This window comes from Microtus oregoni, unplaced genomic scaffold (genome assembly GCF_018167655.1).
Source record: "Microtus oregoni isolate MIOR12 unplaced genomic scaffold, Mior012 000027F_ref0000203, whole genome shotgun sequence".
NCBI classification, from domain to species: Eukaryota; Metazoa; Chordata; class Mammalia; order Rodentia; family Cricetidae; genus Microtus; species Microtus oregoni.
In genome coordinates, this window is record NW_024543086.1 from 31,299,188 (window position 1) to 31,314,324 (window position 15,137).

General features: G+C 47.0%; 1 protein-coding gene across 6 annotated transcripts in view; it reads left to right on the forward strand.

The window, feature by feature from the left end:
• Positions 1–14,571, forward strand: part of Mrtfb (myocardin related transcription factor B) — a 165,959-nt gene extending 151,388 nt beyond the window's left edge. For all 6 annotated transcript variants that reach the window (XM_041676522.1, XM_041676526.1, XM_041676524.1 and 3 more), the window contains 6 exons: positions 604–1,602; positions 3,164–3,307; positions 5,746–5,904; positions 6,149–6,286; positions 11,119–11,179; positions 13,498–14,571. In XM_041676522.1, coding sequence (XP_041532456.1) covers positions 604–1,602; positions 3,164–3,307; positions 5,746–5,904; positions 6,149–6,286; positions 11,119–11,179; positions 13,498–14,033 — 2,037 coding nt within the window. In that variant the 3' untranslated portion in view covers positions 14,034–14,571. The remainder of the gene's footprint in view (positions 1–603; positions 1,603–3,163; positions 3,308–5,745; positions 5,905–6,148; positions 6,287–11,118; positions 11,180–13,497) is intronic.
• Positions 14,572–15,137: the final 566 nt, after the last annotated feature.

A 15,137-nucleotide genomic window follows, 5' to 3' on the forward strand; every position in this document is an offset into this window, starting at 1 on the left:
TGTTTTCAGCTACTGCTCATAGGCTTCTGTGCCTCCTCTGTAGACTTAAGTTTGTTATGCTGAGTACAGATGGAGAAAGTCTAAGTTTATATGTCAGGTTCAGACGTCTCCTGGGAGTAGCAGCCCATCCATCCTTCTGGGAACAAGGAAGGGAATTCTGCTGTTTATGCACAAGAGACTGGTGAAACCAGATATCTGATGTTGTTGGGGTTTTCTGTCCTGCCTGGTTCCCACAATCATTAAGTCCCAAAGAAATCACACAGAGGTGTGCATTTGTTATAAACTGATTGGCCCATTAGCTCAGGCTTCTTATTAACTCTTACATTAGCCCATTATTCTACTATATGTCAGCCACATGGCTCGGTACCTTTTTCAGTGAGATAGTCACATCTTGCTTCTTCTGTGTCTGGGCCGGGGACTGCAGAGGAATGGGCTTCCTTCTTCCCAGAATTCTCCTGTTCTCATTGACCTGCCTCTACTTCCTGTCTGGTTGTCCCGCCTATACTTCCTGCCTGGCTGCTGGCCAATCAGCGTTTATTTAAAATATAATTGACAGGATATAGACAGTTGTCCCACACCAATCTGATCTGCTTTTGCCTCCAGGTGTCAGAGCTGAAGACAGAACTCAAACTGAGGGGTCTGCCAGTGTCAGGAACCAAACCAGACCTCATTGAACGCCTGAAACCCTACCAGGAAGTGAGCAATAGTGGCCTTGCTGCTGGTGGTATTGTGACCGTGTCATCAGCAGCTATTGTCACCAGTAACCCAGAGGTGACAGTGGCACTGCCCGTCACAACACTGCATAATGCCGTGACTAGTTCTGTGTCCACTTTCAAGGCAGACTTGCCGCCTGCTGGATCCAGCAACGTGGCCCACGTCGAAAGTGCCCATTCCCCTCTACCCATCTCACCATCACCCTCGGAGCAGTCCAGTCTCAGTACCGAGGACACGAACATGACAGATACCTTCACTGAGATCATGAGCATGATGTCCCCTTCCCAGTTCCTGTGTGCCTCCCCCCTGAGGGGGACAGGCCACGAGGACAGCCTGAGCCCCACAAGTAGCACCCTGTCAGCCCTAGAACTGGACGCTGCTGAGAAGGATCGCAAGCTTCAAGAGAAGGAGAAGCAGATTGAAGAGCTGAAGAGGAAACTGGAACAAGAACAGAAGCTTGTAGAGGTCCTCAAGATGCAGCTTGAGGTGGAAAAGCGAGGGCAGCGACCACCAGACCCTCAGCCCAGTGGCCCCTCACAGCCCCTTAGTACATCAGATCAGATACATGGCAGTGTCGGGTCCTCCTCCATCAAGGATGAGGCCTCACTTCCTGACTGTTCCAGCCCCCAGCATCCCATCTCCACAGGTAGCCAGACCCTTGTTGCCAAAAAGGCTGTGGTCATCAAACAGGAGGTCCCCATAGCTCAAGCCGAGCAGCAGAGTGTTGTCTCGCAGTTCTACATGAGTTCCCAAGGACAGCCACCTGCCCTTATTGCTCAGCCTCCGGCCTTACTGACCACGCAGACCACTCAGCTGCTGTTGCCGGTGTCCATCCAGGGCTCAAATCTCACTTCAGTGCAGCTTCCAGTAGGCAGCCTCCAGCTCCAGGTATGAAGTGTGTCTCACAGTGTTGCTTTGCAGTGCGTGGGAATGGTGCAGCTAGCTTGAACCGTTGAGCAGCTACTGCACGCTGTGATTGTAGAAGGCATAGTGTGGGTGGGTCAGACAGGGCTAGCTAGCATGGCTAGCACTGTATACATAATAAAAAGAAGCAGGGTGGCCTCCTGTTCTAGCCCTGTTCCCTTGGATGCACATGTCTGGCTGGAGAGCTGCTCAGTAATTCAGAGCACATGCTGTTTTCCAATAGGACCCAGGTTGAGTGCCCAGCACCCACATCAGGCAGGTCACAACTGTCTGTAATTCCAGTTCCAGGGTATCCTATACCCTCTGATTTCCTTGGGCACCTGCACACATGTGCACATAAGCTCACAAAGGCGCACAAACATACACATAAAAAGTAAATTTTTAAAAATAAAGATTAATGGCATTGGCATAGGCTGTGTGTTTTGAGTACTTCACCTCCTGTCCTGGTTCTAAGTGACAGCCCATTTTTAAATAAAAAGCCTAAGGACAGATCTGACATGTAGACCCATGTCTTCTGGCTGAGATGGGGGTGTCATATTCTTGGGAGGTACCATTCACATGAGAAGGCTTCAGCTGAGGGAATCACGGAATGGGGCCGATCTGACCGCAGGGACCTGCTTGTTGGCTTATTGCTCTGTGTAGCACTTCTCATGGATGTTACCCAGATGTGGTCATAAGGAAAACAAAGAGCCATTTGAGCCAATGCTTCTTTAATTCGCCTAATACCTGTGACAATAAGTTCGCACCTGAGTTTAGGAGGCAGAGCTCAGACACCTTTGGCAAGTACAAAACAATCTAACTCTCCTGCTTTGTCTGTAGAATACTTGAGTCAGAAGTCGATTCTCTAATGTATCTTGGGGGGAAACTGATCTAAACATTTTGTTAAAGTTGATACAAGAGCAGAACCTGTTTTCTACTGGGCCTCTGTATGGCTATGTCCCCATCTCTGGCTGTTCACAGACTGTGCATGCTGCAAGCTTAAACAAGGATTGTGGGCAGTTGAGTATCACAGTGTTCCTTGGTGCTCTTAAATGGGCCACAGACTTGACTGTTATGTGTAGAGCTGCCTTGTTTCTGTTTTCTCCCCATCTCCAGAGAAAGAGGAAAGAGAAAATGTTTCAGGACAAAACATGTGTGCAGCACAGTGTCACATGGCACCCAATTCATGATAGTTTTTTATATATGTTTCTAGCAGTAAATAAACAAATTTGAAAATAATTAACTGGGCAGTGGTAGCTCACGCTTTTAATCCCAACACTCAGGAGGCAGAGGCAGATGGATCTCAGAGTTCAAAGCCAGCCTGATCTACACAGCTAGTTCCGGGACACCCAGGCTTCACAGAGAAGTCCTGTCTGTGGGGAAAAAAATGAGAAAATAATTGCCAAAGATGAGATGAGCCAGAGTGTGTGGCCGTAGTCATCTGTGCTGTCTCCTCTCGGCTTCCCAGGCATCAGCTGCTTTGCATCATAAACTCCATCCCAGATGTGCTTCTTGACACTAAGAGTAGTCTTTGTTTTCTTCCTAGACCCCAGCACAAGGAGAAGCCCAGACTCAGCCTCAGATAGCCACTGCCACACAGATTCCAGCGGCACCACTGGCCCCAGCGCTGCCTCAGAAGCAGGAGGCCTTCCCGCAGCATGTGCTGGGTCAGCCCCAACCAGTCAGAAAGGTACAGTGTTCTGTCACCTATCCCCTGTCAGTTCCTTGGGAGGCTGCTGTGATACTCAGCCATGGAACAAACCTTAGGTCCAAAGCTACTCTGTCTGGGATTGGGGAAATCTTTACCTAGCCCTTTTCCAAGTAAGTTTCCAGGATATGTTTTTATAAGTCTGCTAAACTACATTACTGAGTTTCTTTTCTTTTTTTTTTTTTTTTTTTTTGTGGTTTTTCGAGACAGGGTTTCTCTGTGGTTTTGGAGCCTGTCCTGGAACTAGCTCTTGTAGACCAGGCTGGTCTCGAACTCACAGAGATCCGCCTGCCTCTGCCTCCCGAGTGCTGGGATTAAAGGTGTGCGCCACCACCGCCCGGCCACATTACTGAGTTTCAAGATACATTTCTTTTCTAATTAAATGTGCTATTCCTTGAGGAAAGATAGTTAAAGATACTTCTGGTATTTTTCAAGTAAGAACTTAATATGTGTGTATCTGAGAATCTCTGACCTATCATGAAGGAAGAAGTGGAAGGATCACTTGTGGGGCACACACCAGTAACCCCATCACTGGAAAGACTGAGTCTATAGTGTGAGGCCAGCCTGGGCTCCAATGCCGGCCCTTCTCAGAAAACAAGGGAGCTGGGATCTAACCTTGGGACCTTAAAACAGATGTTTTTACCCTGAGTCTGAATTCAGAGCTTCAGTCTTGAACAGCTTATTGGGCATCCTGAACCGTGCGTGCCGAGACAGATTGAAGGTGAAACTGAGGGCCCAAGTTATCAACTGACATGTTATCACAGCTGACATGTTATCACAGCTGACATGTTATCAACTGACATGTTATCACAGCTGACATGTTATCAACTGACATGTTATCACAGCTGACATGTTATCACAGCTGACATGTTATCACAGCTGACATGTTATCACAGCTGACATGTTATCAACTGACATGTTATCACAGCTGACATGTTATCACAGCTGACATGTTATCACAGCTGACATGTTATCAACTGACATGTTATCACAGCTGACATGTTATCACAGCTGACATGTTATCAACTGACATGTTATCACAGCTGACATGTTATCACAGCTGACATGTTATCAACTGACATGTTATCACAGCTGACATGTTATCACAGCTGACATGTTATCACAGCTGACATTATCACAGCTGACATGTTATCACAGCTGACATGTTATCACAGCTGATATGTTATCACAGCTGACATGTTATCACAGCTGACATGTTATCACAGCTGACATGTTATCACAACTGACATGTTATCAACTGACATGTTATCACAGCTGACATGTTATCAACTGACATGTTATCACAGCTGACACGAGTGAGAAAGGGAATAGAATCATACATGACCAAGACGAGAGACCACAGAATACCCATTTAGTGGAGCTACGTCAGCTTCATTTGACCTAGGGAAAGTGGTACAGAGAGTATAAATAAGGGCTTCTCACTTCATCTCAGAATACTGGAATTAGGAGTTGTTACTTCCAGAAAGAGATGTTTTGCCACATGGGAGGAGACTTACAAACAGTAGGTGCATTTGGAAACAGATATGTACACTCATGTACCCTCATGGCAAGAAGTACAGTACATCTCTAGAGGGATGGCTCAGCACTGAACACTCTTCCAGATTCAATTCCCAGGGTTCACATGGCAAGTCACAGCTGACTATCCCTCTAGTCCAAGGTGACCTGACACCTGCTTCTCACCTTCCTGGCACCAGGCATGCACGTGGTACATGCAGGCAAAATACTCGTGCACATGAAATATAAATAAGTGTAACAAAAATAAAGGCATGTATCTACTCATAGTGACACAAGGAAGAAGCCACCTTCTATCATTTTGGCAGTTAAACCAAGCACTGTAAGACACAGGTACTGAATAAGCAATGTGACTATTAGTTTATAAAAGTCATCACACTAACGGCTCTTCATGGAGCCACAGCAAACACTTCGGAGTTTCAAGGAAACTAGTTTCCCCTTCAACCTTTTGACACAGAAAGCAGTTCTTTAGAAGGAGTGGCTGCCCATGTGATGGGCATGTCAGTGGGAGGGCTTCAGCAGCTCCAGGATTAGGACTAAAGAGCTAGGAAATGCAAAAGGAAAAGATCTGCAGGCGGCTTCAGAAACAGAACAGAAGACTATATTTAATGCCAGCACCCTCTGAGCTAGAGCAGTGTGAGGTGTCCAGAGAGATGGCATATTTGGGTGTGAAGGCAGAAGTAAAATGGCTGCTATTAACTTACCTGTGTCCTGGAAGGGGACCAGGTCACCCCAGGAAAACTGCCTGAATACCCTTCTGTAAAATGCTGGCTACGCAGCACAAGAGGAACCCCACTCCACCTGTGTCTGCAGATGCAGTCCTGTTGGCAGCTCCCAGCAGAGACCCCATCTGCTCTAAAACGGTTTTCCTTCCTTCACTGTCACAGGTTTTCACCAACTCTGCACCAAACACAGTTCTCCAGTATCAGAGGCCACCTGGCCCAGCGACCCAGCAGCCCTTTGTCATTAAAAGCTCCAACCCTGTTCTTCAGTCCAGAAGCACCCCACTTGCACCCCTGCAAAATGGCCCTAGCCCAGCCAGCAAGGTAAGCATCTACAGTACTTACTGGCCATACAGTCATCCTGGCATCTGGAGTGTGTGCTTACTTAGTGTTGGAGTTAAGGGAGTGAACTAGGACTGACAGTGACTTGAATCTCTGGTCAGTGAAGAGGAGTCCTTCCACAAGACAGCCACCAACTGTCACTGCCCAGGTGCCCATGAGGTGACAGAGCCACTGCAGGGCCGGCAGGTGCTCCAGAGCTAACAAGTGTTTCCCTTTGCTGATGCAGCCTAGCTCACCCGCGCCAGTCCAGCAGTTTGTCGTCCAGCACTCTTTGTTTGGGACCCCAGTCACCAAGACAAAAGACCCACCTCGCTACGAAGAGGCCATCAAGCAGACACGCAGTGCCCAGCCAGCCCTTCCAGAGGTGAGTGAGGGCACAGTCATATCCCAGTCTCATTTCAGGTCATCCATCCTCTCGGGAACGTCCCCAGATAGAACTCAGAGATTCCAGCTGTTTTGAATTGGCATACAGTGTGGCCTCAGGCAAGGTGTTTACGTCTCTCTCCTTGGAGCCCTCCTGGGTCCCCTCTAACATGGAAGTAGCAGTGATTGTGCCCCTTAGTGAGCAGAGTGAGAGTTCTCAGTGACCACAGCACTGACTGACAAACGTAAACACATTTGAGCCCCTGCCTTTCAGAACTGAGAAAGCCCAGCACCCCAGAAGACCTGACAGCAGGTCACAGTGGATCCTAGCAAGAGTTCACATGAGCACACATGCACAACCCATACTCTGTGGAGTACTTGTCAGGGACACATGGTGTGCTGCTATGCTTGCTGTCTAAGGCATAAGGAAGCAAAGCCGTACTTCTAGCGAGCATCAAACAAGTGAGCTCCCTTAACTAAGGTGCAGGCACTTGGTCACTGCCTGTGAGGAAATGCTCAGTGACCACAAGATGCAGAGCAAAGACAGCTTTCCTAGTTGTCAAACATCCCAGACTCAACAGAGACCTCAGCTATGAAGGAAAAGACAGATTAAAAAAAAAAAAAAGTTTAAACACTGCTCTAAGAGTCTAAACAAATGGAAATTGGCCTGCCCTTCCCCACACTACATTTGAAAACAGCATCTCCAGGGAACAGAAATGAACTGCCAAATGATTTTAATGGTGGTGAGAAGGCAGCCCTAGGCCACCAAACACGAGTCTCATGAGCAGGCCCCCTGGCAGTGCCCACCCGATGCATGCACAACAGAAGAAGCAGCAGGAATATTGGGGCTCACATGTCACTGGGTGCAGTTCTAGGCTGCAGGCACCAGTTGTGCATCAGCACCGCTAAGCCCCTCTAGAAATCTTAAGGCTCCAGCAGGTCCTGCATGGGTCCCTGCTGGCTCCATCTTCCCACAGTAGCAGCTAGCACAGAACTGAGGCAGAGACTCAGCTCACTCAGTTCTTTGGTGGAGAGCCCATACTCAGTTCTTAGTGAGGAGGGGTCAGAGAGACTGCCACCTGGGTTCTGTATCAAGTGAGAGTGTTCTTTAAGAATAAATGTAAGCCAAGTGTGGTTGTGCACACTTTAATCCCAGCACTCAGGAGAATCTCTGAGTTCAAGGCCAGCCTGGTCTACAAAGCAAGTTCCAGGTCAGCTAGGACTGTTATACAGAGAAGCTATGTTTGAATAAATGAATGCATGAAATGTAAACTCTGGATAATTTCAAATAAAGCATAATCCGTGGGTTTTAAAACACAAAGACATAGGTTTTAAGTTGGGGAGAAAAGTTTAAATAGGAAACTTACTAGATATGCTGGTGGCAAAAGATTTCAACATATATTTTATCAAGGATGATAAGTGGCTAGTGAACACGTATGTGCAAACATCCAACCATCACTAGTCACCAGGGTAATGTATTAGAACCACATCTGCATCCCACAACTCCCCTCAAAAAGTGAAAATGTGAATGAAGAACACCTGCTGATACGGGCTACAGTCATACTGGGAATGAAGAACACCTGCTGATGGGGGCTACAGTCATACTGGGAATGAAGAACACCTGCTGATGGGCTGCAGTCATACTGGGAATGAAGAACACCTGCTGATGGGGGCTACAGTCATACTGGTCATACTGGGAATGAAGAGCACCTGCTGATGGGCTACAGTCATACTGGGAATGAAGAGCACCTGTTGATGGGCTACAGTCATACTGGGAATGAAGAGCACCTGCTGATGGGCTACAGTCATACTGGGAATGAAGAACACCTGCTGATGGGGGCTACAGTCATACTGGTCATGCTGGGAATGAAGAACACCTGCTGATGGGCTACAATCATACTGGGAATGAAGAGCACCTGCTGATGGGGGCTACAGTCATACTGGTCATACTGGGAATGAAGAGCACCTGCTGATGGGGGCTACAGTCATACTGGTCATACTGGGAATGAAGAACACCTGCTGATGGGCTACAATCATACTGGGAATGAAGAGCACCTGCTGATGGGGGCTACAGTCATACTGGTCATACTGGGAATGAAGAGCACCTGCTGATGGGGGCTACAGCCATACTGGGAATGAAGAGCACCTGCTGATGGGGGCTACAGTCATACTGGTCATACTGGGAATGAAGAACACCTGCTGATGGGGGCTACAGCCATACTGGGAATGAAGAGCACCTGCTGATGGGCTACAGTCATACTGGGAATGAAGAACACCTGCTGATGGGCTACAGTCATACTGGGAATGAAGAACACCTGCTGATGGGCTACAGTCATACTGGGAATGAAGAACACCTGCTGATGGGCTACAGTCATACTGGGAATGAAGAACACCTGCTGATGGGCTACAGTCATACTGGGAATGAAGAACACCTGCTGATGGGCTACAGTCATACTGGGAATGAAGAGCACCTGCTGATGGGGGCTACAGTCATACTGGGAATGAAGAACACCTGCTGATGGGCTACAGTCATTCTGGGAATGAAGAACACCTGCTGATGGGCTACAGTCATACTGGGAATGAAGAACACCTGCTGATGGGGGCTACAGTCATACTGGGAATGAAGAACACCTGCTGATGGGGGCTACAGTCATACTGGGAATGAAGAACACCTGCTGATGGGCTACAGTCATACTGGGAATGAAGAACACCTGCTGATGGGCTACAGTCATACTGGGAATGAAGAACACCTGCTGATGGGCTACAGTCATACTGGGAATGAAGAGCACCTGCTGATGGGGGCTACAGTCATACTGGGAATGAAGAACACCTGCTGATGGGCTACAGTCATACTGGGAATGAAGAACACCTGCTGATGGGCTGCAGTCATTCTGGGAATGAAGAACACCTGCTGATGGGCTGCAGTCATACTGGGAATGAAGAACACCTGCTGATGGGCTACAGTCATACTGGGAATGAAGAGCACCTGCTGATGGGGGCTACAGTCATACTGGGAATGAAGAACACCTGCTGATGGGCTACAGTCATACTGGGAAACAGTTTGATCATTTTCTCAGACATTAAATGTGTATTCACTCATTCCTAGAGTGACTTAAGAGAAAACAGGACATGGCTGTGCAAAGACTTGTATGCAGATTTCTATAGTAACTTTGTTAACACTCCAAAAGTGGGAACTCAAATGCCTATCAAGAAGTGAATGAATAGGAAAACAGGCATTTCCATACATGGAGTCGCAGTCAACAATAAAAAAGGATGAACTATCTATAAAGGTATGTACTACAACATGGATAAACCTCAGAATAATAACTTGCATAAAAGAATCCACCTCCTCTGTAACCGCAAGAAGTACATGTCTTAATCACTGACAGGAAACTGATCTGTTCTGAAAGAAAAAGGACATTGGTGTCCTGGAGATGAAGGAGCTTCCCAGGTGACAGAAATGGTGGTGATCTTGTTGATAGTTTCATGGACATTAAACTCCATGGTCTGTGGTGTCTTAATTAGGGTTTATTACTTTAAAGAGACACCATGACCACAGCAACTCTTTCTCATCAAGGAAAGCATAATTGAAGCTGGCTTACAGTTCAGATGCTTAGTCCATCATGGCAGGAAGCAAACCAGCAGACATGGCGCTGGAGAAGGAGCTGAGAGCTCTACATCTGGATCCACAGGCAGCAGGAAGAGAGTGAGACACTGTGCCTGGCTTGGGCTTCTAAAACTTCAAAGCCTACTCCCACTAACACACTTCCTCCAACAAGACCACACCTACTTCAACACTCCAACAAGGCCACATGTCCTAATCCTTTCAAATAACACTACTTCCTATGAGCCTTTGGGGCCATTTTTATGCAAACCACCACATTCCACTTCCTAGCCCCATAGCCATATGATAATGCAAAATGCATTCAGTCCAGCTTCAAAAGTCCCCATAGTCTATCACAGTCTCAGCACTCTAGAGTTCAAAATCTGATACTCCTGACAATCTCTTAATTATAATCTCCTATAAAATGAAAATTAAAAAAAGCAGATCACAAATTTTCAACATATAATGGCACAAAATATACATTACCATTCCAAAAGAATGGGAGAGAGCATAATGAGGAAATACTGGACCAAAGCAAGACCCAGATCCAGCTGGGTAAACTCCAAACTCTACATCTCCATGTCTGTTGTCAGTGTGCTCCTCAGATCTACAACCTCTTTCAGCTTCATTGACTGCAACACACGTTACTGCATGGTACTGGAGAAGGAGCCAAGAGTTCTACATCTGGATCAGCAAGCAACAGGATGAGAGAGTGAGCCACTGGGCCTAGCTTCAGCTTCTGAAACCTCAAAGCCTGCCCCCAGTGACACACCTACCCCAAGAAGGCCACATGTCCTGATCCTTTCATATACTGCACTCCCTATAAACCTGTGAGGGCCATTTTCATTTAAACTACCACATATGATAAATGCAAGTTTTGTATCAAGTAAACCTCAAAGCTGAAAACACATGCATAGTGTACTCATCTTTAGACATACCAATTTTTGCTAAATGCAAATGAATTAAACACTTTTAAAATAAGGTATTAATTAGGAATCTCCCAAAGGGCCATTCAGTGACAGTAAGGGACATGTGGATGTCAAGTAACAGACTTCCTGCTTGACTCCTAGATGACGTATCATGCTGTGATATTTTGGGTAACATTTGGGTTACTGGGTTATCCCAAGTAACAGCTGTTTTCCAGATGATCAAGTGTTAGAGGACCCCCAGGGCATGGCTGCAGAGACTGTCCTGGTGAAAGCTGCTAACTCTGCTTTCCTTGACTGCAGGTTTCCAGTGTGCACAGTCAACAGATGGACGACCTCTTCGACATCCTCATAAAGAGCGGAGGTAGGTCAGAAGCTGAACACTGGCCCAGGACAGGAAAGATCATTCACAAACAGCAGAGCTGAGCCAGCTCTAAACTCTACGCAAATCTGCAAAGCATGCCTGTGCTCCAATCTTGCTGCGGGCTGAGAACACTCCGGCTGCCTGGCCTGGGCTCCCTCAGCTGTTCTGTTAGGACTCAGAACACTACACTACAGTCATAAGGGCTGGTACTGTCAAACTTAATGACCCGGGTTTGATACCCAGGATGCACATGGCGGAAGAAGAGTACTAACCACCACAAAATGTTCTCGGACTTCCCACACATGCTGTAGTGGCCTACACACATAAAGTAATAAAGTGGAGGGATAAATTAAAATAAGTTTACAGTCTGTAAATCACACATTAACCACAGGAAAAGTCCGCCTCAGCTCATATGTCTTTAAAAATAAGCATAGAATCGGTTTTCCAGAAGCTTTTGAGGGTGCTTGTAAGCCAGTGGCAGAGCACTGCAATACAAATGTGAGGTGTAATCTTTTATCCCTGGCTATACACATACACATATGTACACACACACACACACACACACACACACACGTGTGCACAGGCCAGAAGTTAAAATCCTATAAGGAAAGCAGTCTTCTATGAAGTTGTACATCTGATTGCTGTTTCTCTATCTATAATGGAACATCATCTGACCAGAGGCTGACGTTCTGGCCAAGACTAGGCTAGTGAAGGACTCTTGCATCTGCATATGGGTCGTATGCTTAAGTGGAAGTCTTTGCTAAGAACTATATTGGTCTTTCGAAAACACGTTAACCTTAAAACTTAGGGGTTTAACAGTGAAATAACTATTTAAAAATCAGGGCATTCAATTTTTGCTCAGTCTGGTAGAGATAATTTTTTTTTCAATGATTGATAATAATTTTTAGGGGGCCAAAGAGATGGTTCTGTGACTGCTCTTCCTGAGGATTCAGTGTCAGTTTCCAGACCCACGTGGTGGCTCACAAACATCAACTCCAGTCCCTGGTGATTCAGCGCCCTCTTCTGGCCTCCATGAGCTCTGCACATACAGCACACAGGCAAAACTCCCAGACACACTTGACCTAAGTTCATTAAACCTCTCCCCTTGTGTATTTTCAGAAAAGTGAGATAGAATCAAACATGGTGATGCTCACATTTAATCCCAGTACTCAACAGGCAGAGGCAGGCAGACCTCTCCATGTTCCAGGCCAGATCAGCCAGGGCTACACATAATGAGAACCTGTCTCAAAAGCAGTGAAAGATGTTATTAAACGTCATCTCAGTGAGCACTCGTGTATAACAGAGGAATCAACACGTGACCGAGTAGGGCGATGGCTCCATCAATGTACGCTATGCAAGTCTGAGTTTGGTTCCTTCAGAACCCACAAAGAAAAGAAAAAAATGAGCCGACATTTGGTGGTTCTCATGCCTTTAAGCCAGCACATGGAGGCAGAAGCAGGTGGATCTCTGATTTCAAGGCCAGCTTGGTCTATAAAGCAGTTTTGAGGATGTCCAGGGCTATGCAAAGAAACCCCATCTAAAAACAAAACATATGCCTCTAGTGCTGGTGTGGGGAGATGAAGGAAAAGTGGGTCCTTTGGGCTTGTTGCCCTGCCATCAGAGCTGAACAGGTGAGCTCTAGGTTCAGTGAAGACCCTGTCTCAAAAAGCAGGATAGAGTTAAATTTAAGAAAGACATTTGACATCAACTTCTGGCTTACACACATACACACACACACACACACACACACACACACACACACGGGGCCCACCAAAAAGTAAAAGAGTGGGGGCTAGAAAGATAGTCCAACACTTGAGAGCACTCGCTCCCTGCTCTCGAAGAAGGCTGGAATTTTGTTCTCAGCACCCATGTTGGGCGGCTTTCAAGTGCCTGTGACCCCAGCTCAGGGGATCAGACACCCTCTTCTGGCCTTCTTGGGTACTTGCACACAGGAACACATTAAATATATAAGAATAAATTAAATAAATTATTGATGCTTATTGAGCCATTTGCCTAATGCTCCAAAATTAATATAACTCAGAAAAGAACAAGAATCCAGAGTAGCAGCTGGCCTGCCTCACCTTAGGGAGGAGGACAAAAGAGCCACTCAGCCTTGCACCGTAAGGGTTACTGTATCCTTTGGGAACTTTCTAGACTCTGACACCAAACCTGAGGGAAGTTCAGCGGTAATGACTAAAAAGGGTTAGATAGAGCATGGTATTTGTGTTTCTAGGACGTGAGAAGGGGTGAGGAGGTGTCACTAATGTGAAGTATGATGGCAGCATGTCCGTACTAACACCATCAATTCTTGTGCACAGAGATTTCCTTCCCTGTAAAAGAAGAGCCTTCTCCAATCTCCAAGATGAGGCCAGTGACAGCCAGCATCACTACAATGCCAGTAAACACAGTGGTGTCTCGACCACCACCCCAGGTCCAGATAGCACCGCCTGTCTCCTTGGAGCCGATGAACAGTATATCCACCAGCTTAGAGAACCAGCTAGAAGCCTTCTTGGATGGGACTTTACCCTCGACCAATGACATTGCCCCACTGCAGAGCAGCAGCGAAGACAGAGAGCCATTCTCTCTGATAGAAGATCTCCAGAATGACTTGCTGAGTCACTCCAGCATGCTCTACCCCTCCCAGTCTCCCATGGAGACCTCTGAGGCCCAGCTTGTGGCAGGGACCCCCTGTCTGTCTCTCGACCTGTCAGACTCCAACCTGGACAACATGGAGTGGCTGGACATCACCATGCCCACTGCATCCTCCGGGCTCACGCCTCTGAGCGCCACTGCACCAAGCATGTTCTCTGCTGATTTTCTGGACCCACAGGACCTGCCACTCCCATGGGACTAAGATCACTTGTCTCATTCGTGAGGTTCCAAAACATGAAAACAATCTTGAAGGGTCAGTGCTTAGAGCTATAGCCCTAGCTGCACTGTCGCCATTAAAATACATTGTCATACAAAACAAAGGACAGTCATAGCCTGGAAGCCAAGTATGAGAGCACCCATTCGTCCAGCAGTGACTCCACAACTTAGAGAGGAGGCCTGTGAAAGGCCTTAGATAAAGCCAAAGGTCAGGAGCCGTCCATAGGGAGTGGCCCTAGCGCTCTGGTCATCAGCCACCTTTCAACCTCTGTAGTCACCTCACGACCCTAATAAGAGGCAAGCAGCTCCCCTTGAACCACAAGGAGGGGAGAAGCTACTGCACATGTGCTCTCTAGAGTGGCCTGAACTGGGTCCATAGCAAGGTCAGAGGTGTTTGAGGCTCCGAGTTCCACTCTGACATCTGTGTGACTGTATGATGTCATAGGTCATTTTTTGAGTTTGGGAATCTCAGTGAACAGCCTCTCACCATAAGCATGTGTCTGAAAAATACTGTCACACAAGAACCCGGTGTCCAGAGTCCAGATGTGTTAGTGCTGTGGTTTTCCCAGTAGCCTCAGGTGGGTGAGCTTTGGTTCTCATGTGATGGTAGACATTGGAATATGCCCTGACCTTGTGATCTCTACAGCCTGCAATAGAGTAAAAGGATGGCCGTCCACTGGTCCTGCTTGCTGTAATAACTCAGATATCTCTAGATTACCTGAGCCACAGTATCTCCATCTTTGAAGACTTGCCGACAGACTCTCAGGTGACCATACCCATCTCAAAGAACCAAAAAAGGCTTCAACATGAAATTCCTTATTGAGCTACTGAGTTAGAAGAAGGGAACACGTGGAGTGTGTCAGACTCCCAGACAGTCCACCTTGAGCACAGGTTAGGCCTCCCATCACTAGATTCCCTGGTTTCATGCATAGGCTTGTAACCGGATGTTCTGCCTGCCTTCGGTGTGTTCTCAAGCCTACACCTAAAAACTGGAGCTTTTATTTTTTCTCTTGATCTATAAAGGAAAAATTATGTTGTCAAGTAATTTAAGAATTTCTAGAATGCCAACTGCCACAGGATTTCCCCAGCT